Source organism: Acartia tonsa, chromosome 7 (assembly GCF_053477335.1).
Source record: "Acartia tonsa isolate MP-2025a chromosome 7, ASM5347733v1, whole genome shotgun sequence".
Taxonomy (NCBI): domain Eukaryota; kingdom Metazoa; phylum Arthropoda; class Copepoda; order Calanoida; family Acartiidae; genus Acartia; species Acartia tonsa.
Genome location: NC_137266.1, coordinates 52,834,439 through 52,861,948, shown reverse-complemented (window position 1 = coordinate 52,861,948; position 27,510 = coordinate 52,834,439). Strand labels below are relative to the sequence as shown.

Genomic DNA, 27,510 nt, shown 5'->3' with positions numbered 1-27,510 from the left:
TAAAGTCTTTGAAAGTCTTTGAGCCAGCAAGTGCTTATGAATTTTTGGGTACCAATTAAATTAACAATCCAATATCCCCTTCATTAGTTCTGATTTTGATACAATACATTGTTTACTTAATAGATATTTGTTAATTATATAATATTTATTTATCGCATCTTATTATAGATAACTTTCCGCTCATATTAAAATGAAAAATTAAAAGATTAAAACCAGTTTTGTTAGACCGAGTGGCAGAAGTCTTTCGGTAATATAACTGTTTTAAATCTTATGATTTTCATTTAGTTTTCGTAGAAAATTGTCTGTAGTACGATATGATAAAAATTTTTCAGTATGGCTTAGAATCTAATACTGCGGATATTAATCGATTACGAAGCCATACTAGAAAGGTCATTCTAATTTTGATATTATTAAAGGGAAGGGGTTGATATTGACACCCCTCTACTACAACCCCCTTATGAAAGATCTATGCCAAATTGTGTAACCCCCTAGGGGCGATATGTTGCACCACCAGATGATTCGCCAAGACTTTGGATTCAGGAATAGATATAAAACATTTAGATGCTTAATCTGACAATATATTTGTCAAAAATAAAAAGATACTCCTAGCCGACAATAACCTTTTTGCTTATTTCTAACGACAAAATTTTTCACTAATAAAATTTCCAGAAAGCTAGCTTTATACCAAGAAATAAACTATTCAATAAGTTGTCCTACATTCACGAACTATGAATAGCTGATTTATGATTCATTTTATATGTATCACATTATATGAACAACGAAATTTTTCGACGATATAAGTTTCCAAAAGATAGCGTTATCTTTAAAAATTCGACTATTTAAACCTGACTTATTATTCGAATTAAACAATAACTGCCCTATTTATCAAATTCTGTACACTTTCTGACCAATAGTATGATCGGATTATTCCTTAACTGTTTTATTATTGACAGATCAACATATCTATAGTATCCCCCCCTCTTCCAATGACCTTTTTTGTATGCTAGCAAAATGTTCTCTGCTACTTGGCTGAATTTATATTCCTGACAGCATTGGTTGATTTTTAAAGACCTAATTAAGAGTCGGCACAAGGTCATTGCGATATTGAAATACGGTTATTTAACCCCTTCCCCATCTACTGTTTTACTCTAATGACTTATTCATAGAGTACATATCTAGATCTTTTATATCTATTGAACCATTAGGGTCCAGCGATTTGGAGGATTTTACACCTGCCTAGTGCTGTCAATATTGTCGTTCTTGTCTCCCATTCTTATGGTTATCATACCCCAGCTGCCTATCTACACATTCAGGTAAAATTATTGGTTGAAAAGTTTAGACACTTCTATTTTTAAACCAACCAATCACTATTTAATAATAGTACTCAAAGTTTTTGAAGCCAATGAATAAGAATACATGGTTATAAAACTTTGGGTACTAGTTTAATTTACATTCCAATGTCCCCTCCCGCACTCTTGTAGTTGTATATGCTATCATTCACTTTTCCCTGGCTTCTAGTTATGTTAGATTCATTGATTGGATAATTTTATCTTAGATCCCAATCATCATGCAGGGATCTAAAGGGATAAGACAATGACCGATAAATTGATGTACATCCCCTATAAGGATACATAAAAGTATTCCTTCTGTAGATTGCAATAAGTGGATGACACTCAACTAAATGAATCAACCAATCAAAATTCAACAAAAGTCCCCAGAAGCTGTTCAGCTAGTGCAAAAAAAAAAACAGCCCAATGTCCCCTCCCTCCAATTATCATCAAGAAATTATTCGTTGGTTCAAAAACATTAGGTCCGTTTGGTTTTTTCTATACTTACAGTGTACAAAATTTTCAACCAAGAATTTAAATCTACAAATATGGGTATTTTTGTTTATCACCAATAGGTTTGTTCATTCCCTTCCTGAATTATGCTGGTGTGTTATCATTCCGGAAAAACCAAATTTATAAAATATTAAAAATTACAAAGAGCTAATTTTGTTTCTCTAAAAGTTATCATTTAAGTTACCCATTTCATTTCTAAGTCTTTTTTAAATGCTATAAATTTAACAACAAACGATATGTTATAAGTAATATATAACATGTTGATTTCGAATTTTTTTTAAAGAATGAAAACAACCTGCTTAATTGAAAACTCACCAGCCTTACTTAATTGAATTATAGTGGATCATGGATTGATCAAGGGGACAAGGGACTATAAATTGCACTGTTACCCAAAGCTTTATAACCAATTTACTCACTAATGAGCTATGAATGTGTTCTCAGTATTTGGGATAAATCAATTTATTTTCAATATCCAATTCCATCGTTATATTAATATGATATTTTTTTAATAACCTACTTTTTAAAATTTAAAGTTTTAAATTAAACGGACCATTCTATCTAGAACATCGCAGCTGCGCTGTGACGTGGAATGCGATGGGCTGCTAATATCCCTCAGCTTCAAGCTGATGTGCCTTGCGGCTGGGGCCTGGGCAGTTTTCTACAGGAAACCTAGATCTACACTACCAAGGTAGGCATTTTGTGGTAGACTTTTTATTGAACAACTTTTGTTTGTAGGATACTATATTGAAAATGCTATAGAAAAATTAGATCTTCACTGCAAAGGTTGATGTTTAATTTCACAACTTTTGTTTGTAAGTAGTATATTTAGAAGACTATAATAAACCTATACCTACAGTACCATGTATCTTATGGTTTAGCTAACCACTGAACCGATACTGTTCTTCTTTCAAATCAACCTTCTTATGGGACCAATGGAAGGTTTATATCTATTTTAGGAAAGGGTACCTACTCCACCCTTCCAATAAAGATATAGAGATAAGAGCAGGAAGGGAGGGGACATTGGGCTGTTTATAACAATAGTCCCCAAAGATTGAAAATAATGTAAATTGGCTTAACAACTTTGGGTACTTTTGTTGAATTTGGTTGAGTGTCCAAATGTTTCCACCATTAGTTTTAATCTTCAGAAGGGTTAATTTTTGTGTATCATCATTGGGGATTTACATCAATTTATCGCCCATTGTTTGACCCCTTCTGCACGTCCTTAGTCATATATGCGATAAATTTGTATAGCTTGGTGATAAAATTAGGTTTATAACAGGGATCCAAAGGGATAAGACAATGCCCGATAAATCAGTTTACATCACCAATGATTATACACAAATTTACCCATTATATTTTATATTACAATTAGGTTTTGAAACGTTGTGACACATTATTTAATGAACCAACCCACCACAATTTAATAAAAAGTCCCCAAAGTTGTTAAGCCAACGTTATTATCAAACTTTGGGGACTAGTGTAATAAACAGCACAATGTCCTCTCCCTCCCTGGGTTTATAACTTTATATTGCTTTCAATATAGGCATAAAGCTAGCAAATTCCACATGTTAGCCAGCTTATTAATGTAATGTTATAAATATAAAATTAATATCTATAGAACCAGGCTAAAGTTAGTAACCGCAACCACTATTCTATATATTCTATAGAGTTTACACTTTCAGGGAGGAAGGGAGGGACAAACGGGCGTTAAATAATGTATTTATATTTTTGGAAACACGTTCTCTCATTTGTTGACTTAAAGACTGAAGTATTGATTGGTTGGTTGAAAATATAAATTTTCAAATTACAGAAGGCATAGTTTTGTTAATTATATATTGTGTTGTACATCAATTTATCGTCCATAGAACTATCCCTTTAGATCCATGATGTTATATACACTGCTAATAGAAGGGAGTTTAAATTGGCTTAGCTTTATCCTATAATTTAAAGTTTTTTTTTTGTGAATCCGTTATATACAAAGGTAGTTAAAACCCTAAAAAAGGTATATTAAGGGGCAAGACAAAAAAGGATAATTACATTAACAACAACATTTATGATAATCATAATTATATTATATAATATAATTAGTAATTGAAAAATTTTGATACTGCTTTTTTTAACCATCCAATTCAGATTTAATAAAAGTCCCCAACAGTGTTAAAACTATTGTCTTTAAAATTTGGGTACCAGTATAATTTTCCAACACTTCTTGTGTCCAATACAATAAAATACCCAATGTATTAGGAGTAGATTCAAAGTCCCCACTCTGGTATAAATTCTATATTGTATGAACAGTTTATAAATGCATTGTATCAACAAATAGAGTTATTTTTAGAGTAGCTTCGCCCATATTTTTTAATGGGGAGGAGGGGGGATGGAGAAAAAAAAATTCTGAAGAGGGGTTGGTTCTCATGTGTCTCTTAAATAGTCTGAAACCTTTCTAGGGACTATAAAAATAAAGAAGCACAGTACCTACAAAAAAAAAGTCCTTTCGTTCGTTCAACAGACCTTATATCGATGCATCTACTTAAAATACGTCCATAAGTTCGTCAATATTTTTCTTATATAAATGGAAGTCTAAAATGAATTTGTGCTAAAGGTATATTGTACATTGTGTATTTTTAAGGGAAATAAGGGTATTTCTCGTATTCATTCGAATCCGGTAGATAGGAACCGGTTCTCATCCATACGAAAAAAAACTATGTCTAGCATCGTATTATATCCAGCTTTCTACAAAAAAAGAAATGTACAATCATAAGATTAAAACCAGTTTTTTTAGCCAGTGCCTTCGGCACCTCAGGGCTAAAAAAAACTAGTTTTAATCTTATAATTGTACATTCTATATTCGCGGAAAGCTGTTTATGATACGATGCGAGAAATGACTATTATCACAATGATTTTAATTAGTTTTAATTACACATAAACCATTTAGTAATAGAAATTTAGCTATTCTATGTCAAGAGTATGTCCGTCTGTCCTAACCCACTCAGGGGGGGGGGGGAGTATCAACCTCCCTTGATTTTGCCAATAATAATAATTGTTTAATTAGAAATTCTTTTGTTAGAAAACAAAAATGTTAAACACTATAATAAAGTCAAGCTGTTCCAAATTACAATAAGATATTAACAACAGCTGAACCTATATGGTTCTCTTATACTGTGAAGCCTTTCATAGGCCCAGGGAAGGGGAATTAAGCGCCACCCTTTTCAGAGAAGTCAACCCTTGAAACACTGACAGACAGACAGATAAACATCCTGTTACTCATAATTGTCCGTATTTTTTAGGTTGATGCTATATCGTGGATTTGTCTGTTTGTTATTAATACTGGTTGGTCTAGCTTTCTGGCTGTTTTATATTTTTAGGTAAGCCTTATATATATCTATCTATCTATTTTTCTATCTGTCTATCTATCTATCTATCTATCTATCTATCTATCTCTCTTTCTACTGGTTGGTCTAGCTTTCTGGTTGTTTTATATTTTTAGGTAAGCTTTCTATTTATCTATCTATATATCTATCTGTCTGTCTATCTAACTATCTAATTATTTATCTATCTATCTATTTTTGTTTGTTATTAATACTGGTTGGTCTAGCTTTCTGGCTGTTTTATATTTTTAGGTAAGCTTCCTATCTATCTTTCTTTCTAAATCTATCTGTCTGTCTATCTAACTATCTATTTATCTATCTATCTATCTATCTTTGATATTAATCCTGGTTGGTCTAGCTTTCTGGCTGTTTTATATTTTTAGGTAAGCTTTCTATTTATCTATCTATCTGTCTATCTATCTATCAATCTGTCTATCTATTTATATATATATGTTTGTTATTAATACTGGTTGGTCTAGCTTTCTGGTTGTTTTATATTTTTAGGTAAGCTTTCTATCTATCTATCTGTCTGTATATCTATGTATCTATCTATCTTTGTTTGTTACTATTACTGGTTGGTCTAGCTTTCTGGCTTTTTTATATTTTTAGGTAAGCTTTATATCTATCTATCTATCTATCTATTTATCTGTCTGTCTATCTATCTATTTATTTATCTTTGTTTTTTATTAATACTGGTTGGTCTAGCTTTCTGGTTGTTTTATATTTTTAGGTAAGCTTTATATCTATCTATTTATTTAACTATCTATCTATCTATCTTATTGTATGTCTATCTATCTATCTATGTTTGTTATTGATACTGGTTGGTCTAGCTTTCTGGTTATTTTATATTTTTAGGTAAGTTTTCTATCTATCTGTGTATCTGTCTGTCTGTCTATCTATCTATCTATCAATCTTTGTTTGTTATTAATACTGGTTGGTCTAGCTTTCTGGTTGTTTTATATTTTTAGGTAAGCTATCTATCTATCTATCTGTCTATCTATCTATCTGTATATCTGTATGTCTATATGTCTATCTATCTATGTCTGCTTGTTATTAATTCTGGCTGGTCTAGCTTTCTGGTTGTTTTATATTTTTAGGTAAGCTTGCTATCTATCTATCTATCTCCCTATCTATCTAATTATCAATCTGTCTATATATTTATATATGTTTGTTAGTAATACTTGTTAGTCTAGCTTTCTGGCTGTTTTATATTTTTAGGTAAGCTTTTTATCTATCTATCTATCTATTTATCTATCTATCTTTCTATCTATATATCTTTGTTTGTTGTTAATTCTGGTTGGTCTAGCTTTCTGGCTGTTTTATATTTTTAGGTAAGCTTGCTATCTATCTATCTATCTATTTATCTATCTATCTATCTATTTTTGTTCATTATTAATACTGGTTGGTCTAGCTTTCTGGTTGTTTTATATTTTCAGGTAAGCTTTCTATCTATCTATCTGTCTATCTATCTGTCTATCTATCTGTCTATCTATCTATTTTTGTTTGTTATTAATATTGGTTGGTCTAGCTTTCTGGTTGTTTTATATTTTTAGGTAAGCTTCCTATCTATCTATCTGTCTATCTATCTGTCTGTCTATCTGTCTATCTATCTACCTTTGTTTGTTATTAATACTGGTTGGTCTAGCTTTCTGGTTGTTTTATATTTTTAGGTAAGCTTCCTATCTATCTATCTGTCTATCTATCTATCTGTCTGTCTATCTGTCTATCTATCTATATTTGTTTGTTATTGATACTGGTTGGTCTAGCTTTACTAGTTGTTTTTTTATTTTTAGGTAAGCTTCCTATCTATCTATCTATTTATATATCTATCTGTCTTTCTGTCTATCTATCTATCTGTCTGTCTATCTTTGTTTGTTATTAATACTGGTTGATCTAGCTTTCTGGTTGTTTTATAATTTTAGGTGAGCTTTCCATCTATCTATTTATCTATCAGTTTATATATTTAACTGTCTGTCTAACCATATATTTATCTATATGTCTGTTTATCTGTGTATCAATCTATCTTTACTTATTTATTTAATTCTATATTTATTTATCTTTGTTTAGAATATCAGAAGATAAGAAAAGAACATCATATAAAGAAATAGGTAATCTATTAACTTTTATATTCTATCTATCTTTTTTTTCTATCTATATATTGATATATCTATCTTTCTATCTATCTATCTCTTTATCTTTCTATCTAACTATCTATCTTTCTTTCTATCTATCTATCTATCTCTCTATCTATCTATATATCTATCTATCTATCTAGTAAGCTATAGTATGTGCTACCTGGATGCCCTGATAGTCCTCCATTATCTATCCCTCCTGCTAATCCATCTGAGACATCAACAACCCGCGTTCCTTATCAAAATTGTGAGGTAATACATTTAAAACTTTGGGTACCAGTGTAATTTACCGTCTAATGTCCCCTCCCTCCCATCCAGCCTATATAATCAGAGATAGAGGGGACAATGGGCTTTTTATTACACTAGTCCCCAAAGTTTTATAATAACATTTATTCGTTGGCTAAACAACTTTGGAGACTTTAGTGAATTTTGATTGGTTGGTTTATTAACTTGAGTGTTTAACCGTTTTAACCAATAGTTTAAATCCCCAGATGGGGTGATTTTGAGTTTCATCATGGGGAATGTACATTTACTTATCGACCATTACCTTATCCTTTTAGATCCCTGTTTTCTATCGGCTTTGCTTCTAGGGGAGGAAGGGTAGTACAATAGTCCTAAACGATAAAGAATTCAATCAGTAGTTTTTGGGATCTTAAAGAACAAAAAAAAAACATTACTACTTTATATAATAGGATTATAATATATCTATCTATCTCTGTATTTTATACATTAAACATATCCAATCATCTTAGGGAATATTAATTCCTACTTATATGTTTTTACAATATAGAAAATCTAATCAAATATGGTAACAGGATGCATTTATGTGTGTGTATGTGTCCCTAAAGATCTCGTATGCACATTTTTAGATTTATTTAGTAATGGTCCAAGTATGGTTTTAGGCTAGTAGGTAAAGCTACAAGAGGGTAGGAGGTTTATTTTATTATGTAAATTAAAATTTCCCTACAAGTACAAGTTCAAAAATACAACTTATACGAGTTTTCTTAGTTTCATAACAAAATTACCTAATTTATTGGCCCAAAAACTTCTAGTACTTTTGCTGATTTCATTAGGTTGGTTTCAAACTATTAGTTTCCAAACTTTTCAACAAATACTGTAAATCAAATCAATGAAATATTTTTCTTCTAATGTCTTATCCCTTAAAATCCCTGCACATTTTCTGTTGTTTTGAGTGAAGCCTAGATTGTTAATCTAGACATTACCAGACATTTATAACACTCGCTCTACACTAGACAAAAGATATTAGAGTAAAGTAGTATTCAGTCTAGATTAATAATCTAGACATTACCAGACATTTATAACACTTGCTCTACACTAGACAAAAGTTATTAGAGTAAAGTAGGGATCAGTCTAGATTAATAATCTAGACATTTATAACACTCGCTCTACACTAGACAAAAGTTATTAAAGTAAAGTAGTCATAAGTCTAATGTAATGGTAATGTCTAGATTAATAATCTAGACATTACCAGATATTTATAACACTCGCTCTACACTAGACAAAAGTTGTGAGAGTAAAGTAGTGATAAGTCTAGATTAATAATCTAGACATTACCAGACATTTATAACACTCGCTCTGCACTAGACAAAAGTTATTAGAGTAAAGTAGTGATAAGTCTAGATTAATAATCTAGACATTACCAGACATTTATAACACTCGCTCTACACTAGACAAAAGTTGTGAGAGTAAAGTAGTGATAAGTCTAGATTAATAATCTAGACATTACCAGACATTTATAACACTCGCTCTGTTCTAGACAAAAGTTATTAGAGTTAAGTAGTGATCAGTCTAGACTGTTAATCTAGACATTACCAGACATTTATAACACTCGCTCTGCACTAGACAAAAGTTATTAGAGTAAAGTAGTGATAAGTCTAGATTAATAATCTAGACATTACCAGACATTTATAACACTCGCTCTACACTAGACAAAAGATATTAGAGGAAAGTAGTGATCAGTCTAGAATAGTAATCTAGAAATTACCAGACATTTATAAAACTCACTCTACACTAGACAAAAGTTTTTAGAGTAAAGTTGAAATAAGTCTAGAATAATAATCTATATATTTATAACACTCGCTCTACACTAGACAAAAGTTATTAGAGTAAAGTAGTTTAGAGTCTAGATTAATAATCTAGACATTACTAGACATTTATAACACTCACTCTACACTAGACAAAAGATATTAGAGGAAAGTAGTGATCAGTCTAGATTATTAATCTAGACATTACCAGACATTTATAACACTCGTTCTACACTAGACAGAAGTTTGTCAAGAAAAATATCAAAATGTTAAATTTCGACCAATAGTTCTTTAAATCCTTTCTATTACAAAAATGTAAAGCCTTTAGGGGCGTAGGCGCTAGTACTTAGCAAAAGTCAATATACATTGAACTAAAAGGAGGAAGGGGATATTCGACAGAAAATTTAAATGAAACCAAAGTTTAAACTTAAAGATTTGTTGGTCTAAAATTTCCTTTATCATCATCGGAGATGTATGTAACATTATAGTTTATTGTCTTATCCCTTAAGATCCATTGCATTGTATTGAACAACTTTTGTGTAATAAATTTGCCCTACGGATCAAACACAGAAAGGCTTCGAAAAATGGATATAGGATATATGTGGATATATTGACAGGGGAAAATTTATCTTCAATTTAGCTTGCTACCCTGGACATTATTTATTGAACTATTCAATCATTCAGTAGGAGGGGAGGGGATGTAATAAAAGGGGGGGGGATGGGGTAGCGTTTTTATAGCCAGCTGGGAGTAATGCTTTATCATAGTACATGAAAATGTGGTGCAACATCCAAGTAATAATATATCGAAAACACAGAAAAAATTATAGAAATAATGTACAGAACACTAAAACCAATATATAGGCCGGATGAAGGGAGGGAGGGGACATTAGAGTGTAAATAAAAGACAATATTTTATTGTGTAGTTTTAAAATTTTGGGTACTTGATTGGGTTGTACAAAACTTCAGTGTCCAAACTTTTCCACCAATTAATTATTATTCATTGTCTTAGAAGTCGCAGCCTTTATTTTGTTAGTTTAAACCAACAAATTAAGATTTATAAAAAGCCTCCAAAGTTTTTTAAAAAAACCTAATGAAATACAAGTATCTATAATACAAAAGAGAACGAGGTCTGTCTGTCTGTCTGTCCGTTCGTCCATCCGTCCGTCTGACCCTTAAGATCTCGATAACCACTGAACCTATCTATTGGTCCTGTGGTGGTTTTAAGCTATTTTCTTGGGGGGTGGGACACCCCCAACCCCCCCAAAAATGAAAATTTCCTCCTCCCCCCCAAAAAAAAAAAATTTCTGGGGTACATCAAACTACGGGCAGCACCAGTATTACTTTTTTTATTTTTATTTTTTTTTGATTACCTCTTGGGGCAAAGCCCCTAGAGGCTAGGGGCGAAGCCGCTAGTGTGTTTATAAAACGTTGGGTACCAGCATAATTTAAAGTTCATTGACCCCTCTGTGATAGTATACTTTTTGTTATAATTATTCTCAGAACCCGTTGAGCTAGAGAATTTATGTATTATTACTTGGATGTTGCACTAGATTTTCATGTACTCTAATAAACTGATACTTGCAGCTGGCTAAAATAACTTTAACTTCCATCCACACCCTTTATAATATCACCTCCACTCTTACTGAATTAATTAACTGACCAATAAATGAGGTCAATATTTGCAACCTAGATTGACGACAAAAATTTCCCCATATATCCACGTATTATATATCCATTATTAGACAATGATTATGTGCTTCTGCTTTTATTCACAGATCTTGAGGGATAAGACAATAGACAATAAATTAATGTGTATCTTCAATAATGATAAAAAGAACTTTTTGTGTGAATTGAAATTATTGATTGAAAAGTTTTGTACATTCTTAAATTTATTTATTAAAAGTACCCAAAGTATTTGAGCCTGTGTAAATTAGAATATATGTTTGGATACTAGTATAAAATATAGATAAAATCCCAATACTCATGGATAAGGGAATAGGACAATGAAGTTTTTTTCACAACTATTACAGGGATCTTAAGACAATGAATGATAATTTATTGTTTATCTCTAATGATGATAAATAAAACATCTTGTAAGTTGATTATTATATTTATTGGTTTAAATTATTTGTGTTAACGTTTTGTTCATTCTTAATTTGTTTTAACAAGTTTTTAAGCCCAGTGTCTTCTTCATACCTGGCTTTATTATAGAGGGATAGGACAATGGATTATTCTCTTCTTCCCAACTATATCAGGGATTTCAAGGGATAAGACTATATTCTTATAAACATAATAAGTCCGGATGGGGAGAGAAGCAGCTTTTTAATTGAGGCCATGTCAATTAAATAAAAGTACCCAAAGTTTTGAGTCAGTAAATGTTTGGGTACATGTATATTTGCAGGGATCTTAAGGAATAAGACTTGATAGTTTTTGTTTTGTTTTGTTTTTAGAAGTCCGGATGGAGAAAGTAGCAGCTTTTTAATTGGGGCCATGTCCATCCAGCAGGCCGCAGCTAACGTACTGGACAGGTATACAGATAGATAGATAGATAAATAGATAGATGGATAGATAGATATGTAGATAGACAGATAGATATGTAGATAGACAGACAGACAGACAGATAGATAAATAGATAGGTTGGAACCATGTCCATTCAATAAGTCGCGGTTGATGTTCTAGACAGGTATACAGATAGAAAGATAGACAGACAGACAGATAGACAGACAGATAGACAGATAGACAGATAGACAGATAGACAGATAGACAGATAGACAGATAGACAGACAAACAGATAGACAGACAGACAGATAGACAGACAGACAGACAGATAAACAGACAGATATATAGATAGCTATATTATATCATTCTTGTTTTAGGTATTACTCGAGTTTCGGAATCTTCAACCCCTATCTGGAAGAGCTGCCAACCTCCAGAGAGCGGAGGGACGCAGCCACTGCAGGAGGAGGGGACTCGAACTACAAGTATTTTAACCCTGGGCAGGACGGGTATGGGAACTATCATGAGAAGGTAATAGATAGATAGATCAGACAGGTTGATAGATAGATGAATGTTTCCCCATTTCTCATTGACCCCACCTATCACATAAAAAGTTTAAATATTTTTTAGAATTAAAAAGAAGATAAAATGTAAAGGAGAACCAAATCAGTTTTGTGATTAGCAAGATCCAATAGTACATAGTACACATAGACAAACAGACATCATGTTACGTATTTACCTTATTAGGAATTCCATGTTGGATCATCAGGGTTTATCAACAACACTGAAATCCTGTTGTCATCTTTGTTGTTACTTAGGTTTTACTTATCGGATGGCCAAGGTTTATAACAACACTGGTATCCTGTTGTCCTTCTCCTTGTTATTTAGGATTCCCGAGTTGGATTGCCCGAGTTTATAACAACACTAGGTTCCTGTTGTCATCCTTAATATTTTGGATAGCCCGGGTTTATGACAACATTGGTATCCCTCATAGCATCCTTATTTGTTTTAGGATTCCCGAGTTGGATCGCCCGGGTTTAGAAACAGTACTGGTAGAAAAGACTATGGCCACAATGACCTGTTTTATGATGAATATGAGTATGAACGGAGGTAAAATATTATTTCTAAGTGGACAGAGATCTGAATAAGACAATGATGATTAAATTGATGTGCATCCCCAATGAGGTTAACACAATGGCAGCTTTTGAAAATGAAGAATATTGATTTGATATTTGTAACATTACCAGTTTGGAACCAACCAATAACGATTTACTAAAAGTACCCCAAGTCTGTGAGCAACCAATAAAATAATGTCATTTTAAAGTTTTAAGTTCTGGTGAAATTTACAGTGCAATGTAACCTCCCTCCATGGTTAGCAGCTAAGTCCAATTGTCATGCAGTCATTATATTAAATGCAATCTTTGAATAATAAACATGATTGGCAATATTTTAAAATTTCTTTATAAATATTAGATGAATACTAATGCAAACTTTAATATTAATAGAACAATTTTAACATGCATAAATAAACGATAAGAGCCATCAGTTGCGCATCAAGGGACTTAAGGTCATACAATATTCCATAAGTATAGGAAAGCTTTTAAAAAGATATACTAGCATTAGATATAATCACCCTTGTTTACTATCAGGTTGAAGAAAAGACGTGCAAGACTCATATCAGCTACAGATGAGGCATTCTCACATATCCATAGAATTAATAACATGGACAATAAAGGTAGACTTTACACTTTAAAAATTAGATTTTAATTTAAATTTAAAATGGTTTTTCTAACTAAAGTGGTTAGAAAGGTAGAATTAACAGGGTATCCCAAATAAAACTTATTAAAAAGGTTAATTTTACAGGGTGTCCTAAAAAGTAGCATTTAATGTAAAATATACAGGGCGTCTATAAATAATTTACAGGATGTTCCAAAAAAATAACTTCAAAGGTGAAATTGACAGGGTATCTCAAAAAAAGTTAATAATATATGGGTATTCTAAATTAAAGTTTTTAAAAGAAGAAATTTATAGGATTTCTAAATGATAAATTAAATTACAATAAAAAGGAGTAGAAATTAGTATTTATAAACTATTTAAAAATAATTTAATTTATGTTATCCTATATGAATTATGTATGCTTCTTTTTCTATCTTATTTTAAGCTTCATGTTAAAATTTAGGGTTTTCAGCCGAAAATTAAACTTTTTAAAAAATAATGTTTCTGTAGTTAGATGTTTTAAGTATCCTTTCAGTGTGAATAAATGTTTAAATGATTTTCCTTTACAGTTCAGAAATGGATTATTTTCCAATGGAATCAAACCAGTTCTTATACAGCTAGAAATATAAGCTTTTTTATGTTAAGTAATTTCATCTAATAATATCTTTTTTAAAATCCCAAACCAATTCTAAGCCGTGAAGGAAAACCATGTTTTGTTTTCAGGCTTTTAATGTTTCCCTGCTTATACCTAATCATTATTTTTGTATGTGTGGACAAGAACTATCCTAATTAATCTTCAGGTTACCCTGCCCCCTCCTACCTGCTATGTTGTTGTTTACCCTGTACAACAACCACCTATCAACAGGGGGTAACAAGTTCAGGGCCCAACCGCAATTGCTGGTCCAATAAGCGCACAGACTTTTCTGCCACTGACTACACCAAGTGGAAAAATAACCATATTGGTAATTGTTGGAGTTGCGTCACTTCCGCCATTAATATCTACTAAACCCGGGCAATCCAACACTTCTAAGGGCCAAATCAGTAGAGCGTATAGATTATGCTTGCACAAAACTTTAACCTTCAAAAGCAGGCCTACAAATAATCTGGAATAGTCATTATTTAATAATGCACAGTTATCTCGCAGTTCAAATAAATGCCAGAAAAAGACTAATTTTAAAGTTTTTTCTTTAGTGAAGCTTTCCCTGTGCATCATTGGATCTTGGCTATTCAAGATTATTTGGAGGACTTCCAATGTCGCTTAGAACGGTGTGCGGGCATGACATGTACGTTCAGCCGTTTGGCAGCTAGCAGCCTTTAAAGTTTATAGATTTTTTGGAGATATTCATTACCAGGAACATTTTACCATGAACTGTACTATATCAAAAGGAAGTCTGGTGACAGAATACAGGTGTTGCTATAAACCTGGGCTAAACCCAAAATAGCAAATTATAACAACAGCAGAAACATGAGCGGAAGTGATGAGACACTATAATTGTCATGCAAATAGAATATTATTATAGGGTGCTTTCCTCAAAAGTTTTTGTCGAGCACAGAAATACCACCCCTGTCTTTTCTTTTAAATCAAAAATAATTATTTTATACAAAAATTTTCTACCCAAATGCCAGTTTTCTAAAAGGTAGGAAGAATGCAGCAGTAATTTGTATTCACACATTGTTTTCATACAGGCCATATAATAAACAAACTAACGTAATCAACTTACATACAAGAAAGGGGCGGTTTCTCTCCTTAACAAGGCATTTTGAGAGAAAACACTTAATTATTATAGAATACATTACAGCTAAAAAATTTATTACAATTGAAGGAAAGCCAATAGAAGCATGGTAACTTTAAAATAGATACATATGACTAGCTAATAGATATAATCTAAAGACATACTATCTAAATCAGCCAATTGGAGAACAGTGGTGGTACATTCCAAACGTGTCATTGGCTGAAATTATGTACAGATTTTAGTAGGAAAGGACATTTTTTTTTTTCATTTCGTTCGCATAATAAGTCAGCTATAATTTTGGGGCTTCTTAGGCTTTTCTTTCAAAGACGGCAATAACGAAAAATTTTAATAATATATTTATTATTATCCTATAATATAAGGTAATAAGCTTTTTTGTCTGTAGCGAAGGATCTCGCTAACCGCTGAACCGATATGGTTCTTCTTTACAGTGAAGCCTCTTATAGGCTCTGAGATGGTTTTAGGCTATTTAATTATTTTTAAATAAGTCTGGGTATGGTTTTAGGCTATTTTTCTGCCCTTCGAATATAGAGCCCCTAGATGCTTGGAGCACAGCCGCTAGTTTTTATATAAGGAAAGAATGAATTTAGTTTAGTCTAGCTATTATGTATCTGTAGTTTTATATCATTATATATACCTACTAAATTGTATGCCCTAGAAAAAAAAAGAAAAAAAAGTCATTAAATAGCTAAACAAACAGCTTGCATTAGAGTTAAGTGTGTTTGCACAAGGTTTTTCCAGGGTGGGTTGCGCTAACTGCACCCGCAATTTTTGTGCCATTACCCTTAAAGCAAAATCGTGATGGTTGTAACTTTTAGGCCCCCAGGGGTTGAGGATTTTTTTGTTGGGAGGGTTATTTTTTAGAGGCGATTTATCTTGGAAGGCTACCCTCCTTTAAAATAGTTAAAAACCCTCTTAGGGCATATAAAAAGCTACACTATAGAGAGGAATCACATTGACTCAGCGGTTAGTGAGATCCTTTAGTACACACAGTTTCAGGGCTATCCTGTACTTTTATAAAAGGATGTCTAGAATAGATTAGTGCATGAAGTATTTAATTGCATATAAAAATTAGATTAAAATAAAACATGAATACTGTCTTAAATATTTTAAAATCCAAGCTTTTCTACATTTAGTACGTCCATATAGATTTCTGTACAGATAAGGTACAATCTTAAAATCATAATAACTCAATATTAATAGCCAAAACGTCAAATTAGCTACTTTTTCACTTAACCCATTAGTGATGAACCGGCTTTTAACGCCCGGTTCCAGAAAATGCCGAAAAAAACCGGTTCTCAGTTTTAGGATTGCATCATTCTCAGTATGAATCCCCCCTCTACTACCCTGGTTTTCATTTCCCCCTGGAGCAGGCAGTTTTGCTTACTTCTGTTTGCCGGTATAGCTCAACAAAATTTGAAAACCAAGAAAAACGAGGTGATTTTAAAATACCCCTCCTAACTTTTTTGTTTATGAAGTAAAGTTAGTGATTTTTTTCGTGAAATTTAAAGTTTATTGGCAACTACATTCATTTGTGAATTCGTTTTATTCAAATTATTATTTTTTATATGATTTTTTTATCGTTTTTTTACGTTCTATATAGCTCCGGTTCGGCGCGAGTAAAGATACCCGCTAGTTTTATTGCCCTGCTCGGCGCGAGTAAAGATACCCGTCCACATATAATATCAAAGTTTTAAAACTTCCTCGAAATGGGCTTTTTTAACCGAAAAGGGCGGTACCTATAGCCAAAATCTTAAATGTGATATAAATTGTTTTGTATGTTAGTTGTAGCTCTATCAATTACATGAGGTTATGTAGTTTTCAATTACGGATCGTATCGTAGTTTTAAAAAGTGTTCATCTCACTTCGGGCGTTCAAATATTACATTTTTAAATTTTTGGGCCAAAAAACCGGGTATTTAGGACAAAACCGGGCTTGAATGCCGGGAAGCACCAAAAAACGCCAAAAACGGCTATTAATGCCGAACGGTTTCTTTACTCACGCCGAACCGGGTTTTCCTGCAACTTTCCTGTGCACGCCACTAGAGCAAAACAAAAAAATTGGAATTCCGTTTTTACCATAACAAAGCTTCCCTGAAATTTTCAGCTCGATCGGTCCATAAAAGTGGCGCTCGGCACTAATGGGTTAATATGAAATTATATAAGATTTTTTTTTTAAATTACTATTCTTAGGACAATGATGGTTTATTGTTTATTGAGCTTCGCGTTTTAATGATGTTGTCATCCTTGTTTTTTCCAAAATTTCAAAATATTTTTTCTCTTTTTAAGGTACCAGTTCTCCAATGGATTCTTATGAAGTGGCCCAAACTATTTTCCCTTCAATTGTCAGACCCCTGCAGAAGTATCTTAGGTTAGTAGCTTGCATTGGGTACAAATTAACTGGTACCCAAAGTTTTTATTGGTACCCAAACTATTTTCCAAATCAATTGTCAGACCCCTGCAGAAGTATCTGAGGTAAGTAGTTTTGCATTGGGTACAAATTATACTGGTACCCAAAGTTTTTATTGGTACCCAAACTATTTTCCCTTCAATTGTCAGACCCCTGCAGAATTATCTTAGGTTAGTAACTTTTATTGGATACTAATTATACTGGTACCCAAAGTTTTTATTGGTACCCAAACTATTTTCCCTTCAATTGTCAGACCCCTCCAGAAGTATCTTAGGTTAGTAACTTTTATTGGATACTAATTATACTGGTACCCAAACTATTTTCCCTTTAATTGTCAGACCCCTGCAGAAGTATCTGAGGTAAGTAGCTTGCATTGGGTACAAATTATACTGGTACCCAAAGTTTTTATTGGTACCCAAACTTTTTTCCCATCAATTGTCAGACCCCTCTAGAAGTATCTTAGGTAAGTAGCTTACATTGGGTACAAATTATACTGGTACCCAAAGTTTTTATTGGTACCCAAACTATTTTCCCATCAATTGTCAGACCCCTGCAGAAGTATCTTAGGTTAGTAGCTTACATTGGGTACAAATTATAACGGTACCCAAAGTTTTTATTGGTACCCAAACTATTTTCCCTTCAATTGTCAGACCCCTGCAGAAGTATCTTAGGTTAGTAGCTTACATTGGGTACAAATTATACTGGTACCCAAAGTTTTTATTGGTACCCAAACTATTTTCCCTTCCATTGTCAGACCCCTGCAGAAGTATCTTAGGTAAGTAGCTTATACTGGTACCCAAAGTTTTTATTGGTACCCAAAGTTTTTCACGTCAATTATCAGACCCCTGCAGAAGTATCTTAGGTAAGTTTCTTGCATTGGGTAAAAATTATAATAGTACCCAAAGTTCTTATGAAGGTACCCAAACTAGTTTCCCTCAATTGTCAGACCCTTGCAGAAGTATCTTAGGTAAGTAGGTTGCATTGGTTACAAATTATTTTTTATTGGTACCCAAACTATTTCCCCATTAATTGTCAGACCCCTGCAGAAGTATCTTAGGTAAGAGAGGACATTGGGTATAAATTATACTTGTACCCAAAGTTTTTATTGGTACCCAAACTATTTTCCCTTCAATTGTCAGACCCCTGCAAAAGTATCTTAGGTAGATATCTTACATTGGGTACAAATTATACTGGTACCCAAAGTTTTTATTGGTACCCAAACTATTTTCCCATTAATTGTCAGACCCCTGCAGAAGTATCTTAGGTAAGTAGCTTGCGTTGGGTATTAAATTATACTGGTACCCAAAGTTTTTATTAGTACCCAAACTATTTTAACCTCAATTAACAGACCCCTGCAGAAGTATCTTAGGTAAGTAGCTTACATTGGGGTACAAATTATACTGGTACCCAAAGTTTTTATTGGTACCCAAACTATTTTCACGTCAATTGTCAGACCCCTGCAGAAGTATCTTAGGTAAGTAGCTTGCATTGGGTACAAATTATAGTTGTACCCAAAGTTTTTATTGGTACCCAAACTATTTTCCCATCAATTGTCAGACCCCTGCAGAAGTATCTTAGGTAAGTAGCTTACATTGGGGTACAAATTATACTGGTACCCAAAGTTTTTATTGGTACCAAAACTATTTTCACGTCAATTGTCAGACCCCTGCAGAAGTATCTTAGGTAAGTAGCTTGTACTAAGTACAAATCATACTGGTACCCAAAGTTTTTATTGGTACCCAAACTATTTTCACCACTATTTAAAGCCAACAAATAGAATAATGTCATTATAAAACTTTGGGTACAGTGTATTTTACAGTCCAATGTCCCCTCCCTTCCTCCATTGGGGAGAAAAGACATAAACACTGACTTTTTGATTTCTTAATGTTGGAAAACATCCATAAAGAACAAATATAATATTGTTCTATAGTGTCCATTCCTTGCCGCAAATAATCACATTTAAGATTCAGAGGGTGAGTCATTGGACTTGAAGTACAATCTATTGGGTTTAATAAAAGTCTTGAGATCTTATGCTTCAGAGACTAAAAATCTTACTAGTTATCCTATTATATAAAGTAGTAAGTGTTTTTTTTGTCTGTCACGAAGGATCTCGCTAACCGCTGAACCGATTTTGTTCTCCTTTACAGTGAAGCTTCTTATATGTCTTGGGAAGGTTTTAAACTATTTTTGGGGAGGGTGTCTTAACCCCCCTCCACCCCAAAAAATATTTTTTTTACTCTTTTGAAAAGTAGAATGATGTCTGTCAGTCTGACCGTCTGTCCTTTAAGATTTCAGTAACAACTCAAACGATCAGATTCTACTCCTCAGGGTATATACATATTGGTCCTGTGGTGGTTTAAGCTATTTTCTTGGGGGGTTGGACTTCTCCAACCCCCCCCAAAAAAAAAAAAAAATTCCCCACCATTTTTTTGTTTATTCGGAAGTTAGTTTACATTTTAATTACCTCTTGGGGCAAAGCCACTAGAGGCTAGGGGCGAAGCCGCTAGTAATATATATAGGATGTAACATGATATCTTTCATCTTCTTTTACTAAATGATATTTTTAGTCAGATTGTATGCCTACCTTTTTAAATGTGTTAGAAGGGGGGAAATAGAAATATATTTCTAACCTATTCCAGAATTTTATTCAGAGAGAGAGGGGACATTTTGCTGTTACAATAGTCTCCAAAGTCTTATAATAACGTTTTTGCATTCGTTGGCTTAGCAACCTTCGTGACTTTTATTGAATTTTGATTCGTTGGTTTATTTAGCTGAGTGTCCAAACGTTTTACCATTAATTTTAATCAACAAAAGAGGTAGTTTTGTGTATACTCATTGGGGATGTATTTCAATATCGGCCATTGTCTTATCCCTTTAGATCCCTGCATTGTTCACCTATTTCAGAATTATATTTCCGTTGGGTTAGGTAATAAAAGGGATATACATACAATGCCTGTAGGGGTTTTTGGGGATGATGAATTGATTTACATACCCATTAATGAAAAATAAAATTATCCCTTCTGTTTATTAAATAATTGGTTGAAAAATTTAGACACTTCTAGACTGGAACCAGTATCAATCCATAAAAGTACCCAAAGTTTTAATAATTAAAATAACATGCATGGTTAACATGAAACTTTGGGTACCTGGATAATTTACTTGGGATCTTAAGGCAAAAGACAATGGATAATAAAATATATATACAATACATTCCTAGTGTTCCAGTTTGTTGACTAATATTACTGGTTGAAAAGTTTGAACACCACCAATCAAAATCCGATAAAAGCACCCACATTTTTTGTGGTAACGAATAAGATGACATGGTTATAAAACTTTGGGTACAAGGGATCTTAGGGTAAAGACAATGGACGATAAATTGATATACATCACTAAGGTTGTTAAACAAAAATAAATCCCCTTATTTGACTATTAAGTTGAAAAGTTAGAACACAACCAATTAAAATTTGATAAAAGTACCCAAAGTTGTTATTTTGACACATAAGATAAAATTTGAGATAAATTTGTTATTCGTAAAATCTGAAATATTATATCTTTTTATCTATTTTGTGATTTATATTACATAAATTTTATCTAAATTATACATTTTTATCAGTTTCGCTTTTTATAAAAATTGTATAATGCTGTTTCAAGCTGAATTTTTGGAAAATAATATCAAAGAATAATATTTAAATAACTAGCAGCTGCGCCCATTGTCTCTAGAGACTTCATAATATAGACTAGCGGCTGCACCATTGAAGGGTACAGTCAATATTGTAAAGCTTCCTTGAAATGGAGGACTTAATCGATGCAGGGGTTGCGAGATCCTTACAGGCAAACAAAAATCCTAACATTTTATACACAATTGGGTAAGAAGAAGTATACACATGATATTTCCACCATTGATATAAAATCCCAATGTTGTTAAATAAAATTACTCCTTCTGTAGATACCTGAATAGTTTTAATACTTTGATTTGGAACACACCTATTAAAACACCACAAAAATACGAAAAGTCTTACGCCAACTAATACGATAAGTTGTTATAAAACTTTGGGAACCAGTGTAATTTAAGTTCAATATCCCATCCTTCCACATATTGGTTTCGAACCACGAAAACAATAAATGCAGGTAAAACTTCACTTCCGCTTAAACATGTTTGATAAAATCCCCCCAAAAAATAGAACCATTAATTTTAAATTAGCCATTTTATAATATTTTTTTGCTATACATAGAGTGGAATAAGAAAAGGTGATTTTAAAACATTTGGTAATTTTGTGAATCATCATTGGAGGTATTGATAGTACACCCAAAATGCATACTGCATAGCGTGTGAATGTGCAATCATAGAAAAAAAATATTTTGTTGAAATCGATATTTATTTTAGTAGTGCAGCTACTCTATATATATATAACTATGCGTTATGTTCAACAGACAAACAGCATAATGGATGTTGTTATTCTTTTCTATTTTATTTTAGAACATTAAACTTATTATGTTATAAAGATAACTGTTTTATTTATACACTAGTCTCATATCATAGAATCTAGGGGCTCTGTGTTTATAATTAATATGTAGCCTAAAACCATCATGAGACTTAAATCCAAGATTGTAATATCCCAAAACCTTAAAACCTAAAGCTTCCCTGAAATAAATATCTCAATCGATTCAGTAGTAATTAAAATGTTAAGCTTTAGAGAAAAAAAATTCTACTTTATAAAATAGGATATGTGTTTCGCTACTTACCATTGGATAATGTCTTTTTCTATTTTAAAAAGGGATGTTTTTTTTAAAACCAATCTTGTTTTTTTTCTCTAGACATTACTATATAGTGCCAGTCAATTAGCCCTTTCTTTCCTAGCTGCGATTTAAGATATTAGGGTACCTGAAAATCTGGTGCAACATCCAAGTAATAATACATCCATTGTTTTAGGATTACGCGACAGCAGCCCCGGTACACACTGTCCCATCTATTCAAAATTATCTATTATTTATATCTATCTATCTACTAATTTATATATCTATCTGTCTATCTATCTATCTATCTATCTAGAATCACACGACAGCAGCCCCGGCACACAATGGATTCGATCCTGTCACATCTGGCCAATATTATCTATCTACTTATCTATCTATCTATCTATTTATTTATTTATTTATCTATCTATCTATCTATCTATCTATCTATCTATCTATCTATCTATCTATCTATCTATCTATCTATCTATCTATCTATCTATCTATCTATCTATCTATCTATCTATCTATCTATCTATCTATCTATCTATCTATCTATCTATCTATCTATCTATCTACCTATCTATATATCTATCTATCTAGGATCACGCGCCAGCAGCCCCGGCACACAATGGACTCGATCCTGTCCCATCTGGCCAATATTATAGCTATCTATCTATCCATACATCTATCTATCTATCTACCTACCTATCTATCTACCTATCGATCTTTCTATCTATCTATCTATCTAGGATCACGCGCCAGCAGCCCCGCCACACAATGGACTCGATCCTGTCACATCTGGCCATTATTATCAATCTATCTATCTATCTATCTATTATATCTATCTATCTATCTATTTATCTATCTATCTAGGATCACGCGCCAACAGCCCCGGCACACAATGGACTCGATCCTGTCATATCTGGCCAATATTATCTATCTATTTATTAATCTATCAATCTATCTATCTATCTAGGATCACGCGCCAGCAGCCCCGCCACACAATGGACTCGATCCTGTCCCATCTGGCCAATATCATCCACTACGATATGTCCCCCAAGGCTTTTCTGGAAAAGTATCTCACTGTCAGGTAAAGTTTTCGAAACCGACCAATATCCGCTGGAATAGAACCGGCTCTCATCCATGCTATCCGCGGAAATCTGTCTATAATACAATGCACCTGAAATATAACTTTATACTATTTAGAATAGAAAATAAAAATGAATGCGGTCCGAATTTTTTTATTGTATAAAACCAATGTAAAAGTAAGGAATTCCGTTCTATTTTACATAAAAATAGTAGGTTGGTAGGACATACACTCTTAAAAATTATTTTTTGGCCCACCTTCCTTATTTTTTATCAATTGAGAATAAGGAGGATGGCTGGTGGAAATTTGGGTATAGTCCCGTTCGTGCAACACCTCTTAAAGGGCGTTTAGTCGTATTTTCACATTAGTTTTTATAGGTTATTCTAGGTTTATGGTTTAAGCCCCCCGTAGTGGCTAGAAATAGAGGAAAAGCTACTGTTAATAAACGACGAAACGCCCCTTGAAAGGCGTTGCCACGAAAAGGACTAAACCTAGAAATATTTCGTTTTTGTTTATTCACTTTGTTCGTTTGTCCTTCCTAGCATTTTGTGCTTATGGATGTTGTCATTCTTGTTTCCTATTATGTATTTTTAAGAGTGTTTTGGTGTATTATAGAAAATATTTGGCAAAGAAATAGGTTTTTGGATCTATCAAGTATCAAATAAGGTTTAGATAGATGGATCCAAATATTCTTTTAGTGGCGAAACTATTCTACATTTCAAAATATCCGTCTTTATGTCCGTCTGTCAGTATGGAAGATTAATGGGGAAAACGAGATTTTCTAGAATTCTATTCAAGATATACAAATGAAATTTATGCTTCCATCATTATGTGATATATTTAATTAAGTAAAAAACATCCATGGCGGTCAGACTGCTTTTAGGAAGACTTTTTAGCCGCTTTTGTAACTCACTTTTTCATATCTTTCGTGTTTGTGGCCCAATTTTCAGTAATTCTGTAAGTAATAGTATTTTTTATATTGAATTAATTTTGTGTCTATAGATTTTGTGTTTTTATTTTCATAAATTTTCGGTGTTTTGTTTTTATACTTTTTTGAGTGAGGTTAATTTGTTCTAGGGGCGATTTTTTTCTTCGGAGTGTAGTGGTACCCTTCCCCGATATAGATATAAATTTTCCTAGGATCTATTAGAAGCTACATTGAAAAAAAAGAACTATATTGGTGCATAAATTAACGGTAGAAACATACACCACAGACATCTTGTTACTTTTAAATAAGGATGTACATGATTATCCTAGCTATTTATGTTTTGTTATCAGAGAAGGAGCATTAGATAGTAAACAAAAGTGGCACCCAAAGTTTTATAATCCAGTAATCTTATTCGTTGGGTACTTTGAACAAATATTTTGATTTTTTGGTTCAAAAGAGTCTAAATATATCAATCAATAAATTTAATCTACAAACGTGGTAATTTTGTTTTTCTTAATTGGGGATGTACACTAACATATCCTTTATTGTCTTATCCCTTAATATCCCTGCGTGTTAGTTGTCCTGGTTTATTCAGGGATCTAAAGGGATAAGACAATTGCCCATAATTTGATGTACATCCCCAATACCCCTTTAGTAGATTACAATTAGTGGTTGTAACATTTAGACACTCAACTTAATGATCCAACCTAAATTTAAATTAAGTCTCTAAAGTTGATAAGCTAACGAATAAGAAAATGTTACTATAAAACTTTGGGAACTGGTGTAATAAACAGCCCAATGTCCCCTCCCTCCCTGTGTTTATTATACTTTTCTTCTGAAAAGGCAAAGGCAGACTCAATTACCTGCGGGCAAACACAGGGAGATATATTCTGAAAATTAAATTACTTAAATGGTTTTTATGTACTTTACTAGCGGCTACGCCTTATAGAGTCCTCTAGGGCCACTTGCGATGGGAAGGCAAATTCCGCTGCCCATTTTAAATTATAGACTTTAAAAAAATAATAATGAAAAATTGTTGGGTAATTTTGTCTCTTCTTTCCAAAAATATATATATAAAGTCCTGTGAGAAGTTACATGGTAAAGGAGAAATATATCAGTACAGCGATTAGCGAGATCCTTCGGTAAAAACTGACGGACAGACTCATAGCCATCCTATTACTTTTGTTTAAGGATATTGCCCTAAAAACCCTTTTTATTAGTCTACTCTATCCCCTCTTATTTGAACAAAAAATGTCTTAAATGAAAAAGTAGAAAGATGTGTAAATGTCTGTTTGTACTGAAGGATATCGCTAACCGATATGGTTCTCCTTTACAATGTAACTTCTCATAGGTCCTGGGTAGCTATTTTGAAAATCATGTATTGTATCTTTATATGGAAAACTTTTAATAAAAACAAAGATTAAAATTTGAAAATCCCTTTTTTGATAGTTGGGCCTTTGGTCCTTAGAGGCCAACAACACTGAAATTAATCCTACAAACTTCTATATTACTATTTTCAGCCTTGTCCTTCAGAACGTTATGGAACAAACTTGAACAAATCTTACGAATTTCCATATTAATAACCGCAGAAAACTGTTTAAAATACAATCAATATTAATTTTTTTCAGCCCTGTCCTACAGAACGACATGGAACGTGTGGAGCTACAGTCTTGGTCACTTATCTCTACAGTAGCTGTTACAAGGTATCTATCTATCTATCTATTTATCTATCTATCTATCTATCTATCTATCTATCTATCTATCTATCTTGTCCTACAGAACGATATGGAACGTGTGGAGCTTCAGTCTTGGTCACTCATCTCTACAGTAGCTGTTACTAGGTATCTATCTATCTATCTATCTATCTATCTATCTATCTATCTTGGTATCTATCTATCTTTCTTTCTTTCTATCTTGGTATCTATCTATTTATCCTGTCCTACATAATGATATGGAACGTGTTGAGCTTCAGGCTTGGTCACTTATCTCTACAGAAGCTGTTACAAGGTATCTATCTATCTATCTTGGTATCTATCTATCTATCTATCTATCTATCTATCTATCTATCTATATATATATATATATCTATTTATCTATCTATCTATTTATCTATCTATCTATCTATCTATCTATCTATCTATCTATCTATCTATCTATCTATCTATCTATCTATCTATCTATCTATCCATCTATCCATCTATATATCTATATATCTATATATCTATCTATCTATCTATCCATCTATCTATCCATCTATCTATCGTAGGGACCTGACGCCGGGGGTAACCTTTCAGCTGCGCCAAGGAGATGTGTCCCTAATGTGTGACGTCATAACTCTACCTCACTATAATATAACAGAAGCGCTCCTGCAAACCCCCACCACCCAAAGTTTTATTGTGGATAGGAGCTCGCATCAAGTTTAACTCTAGTTCAGTGGGGAGGTTTCCGCCTAGTTTAACCCAATTTAAGTGGGGATACTCCAATATAAAAGAGCCTTTGCTGCAAACCCCCACTACCCAAAGTTTTATTGTGGATAGGAGCTCTCACCAAGTCTAACTCTAGTCCCGTGGGTAGGTTTTCTTAAAGTTTAACCCTATTTAAGTGGGGATGCTCCAATAATTCCCTATAATATAACAGAGTCATTGCTCCAAACTCCCACCACTCAAAGCAAGATAGGAGCTTTCATCAAGTTTAATTCTAGTCCAATGGTGAGGTTTTCTTCTAGTTTAACTTTATTTAAGTGGGGAAGCTCCAATTAACTTTAGCGCTATTTAAATCTGGGGGGGGGGGGGGGTGAGGGGGCTTATTAAGTTAAGTTTAATCCTATTCAAAGCGGGAAGGCTCACATTAATTTTTAACCCAGTTGTTAGTGTTTCCCATAAAGTTTAACCCTGTATCAGTGGGGGAGGAAACCCATATAGTTTAACTTTAACCAAGTTGGGGGGGGGGGGGGGGCGTCCCATGAACTATTCAAGGGGGGGTGTGAGGTTTTAAACTTTATTG

At 32.9% G+C, this 27,510-nt stretch overlaps 1 protein-coding gene across 1 annotated transcript; it reads left to right on the top strand.

Annotated features, from left to right (window-relative positions):
* Positions 1-494: 494 nt before the first annotated feature.
* LOC145324626 (vang-like protein 2-B) lies at positions 495-27,268 on the top strand. Its single transcript, XM_080167208.1, has 14 exons — positions 495-541; positions 1,207-1,313; positions 2,404-2,529; positions 5,126-5,203; positions 7,274-7,314; positions 7,482-7,590; positions 11,834-11,911; positions 12,260-12,410; positions 12,892-12,989; positions 13,529-13,614; positions 17,635-17,716; positions 23,469-23,582; positions 26,136-26,210; positions 26,774-27,268. Exons 1-14 carry the CDS (start codon positions 500-502, stop codon positions 26,928-26,930), a joined length of 1,344 nt encoding a protein of 447 aa, XP_080023334.1. The 5' UTR covers positions 495-499; the 3' UTR covers positions 26,931-27,268.
* The last annotated feature ends 242 nt before the right edge of the window (positions 27,269-27,510 follow it).

Excerpts from the sequence above, each read along its gene's own strand:
- LOC145324626 (XM_080167208.1), top strand. The coding sequence starts at position 500 with ATGTTGCACCACCAGATGATTCGCCAAGACTTTGGATTCAGG. Across the intron at positions 12,990-13,528 it reads GAATATGAGTATGAACGGAG|GTTGAAGAAAAGACGTGCAA; the intron begins GTAAAATATTAT and ends GTTTACTATCAG. Across the intron at positions 23,583-26,135 it reads GAAAAGTATCTCACTGTCAG|CCCTGTCCTACAGAACGACA; the intron begins GTAAAGTTTTCG and ends AATTTTTTTCAG.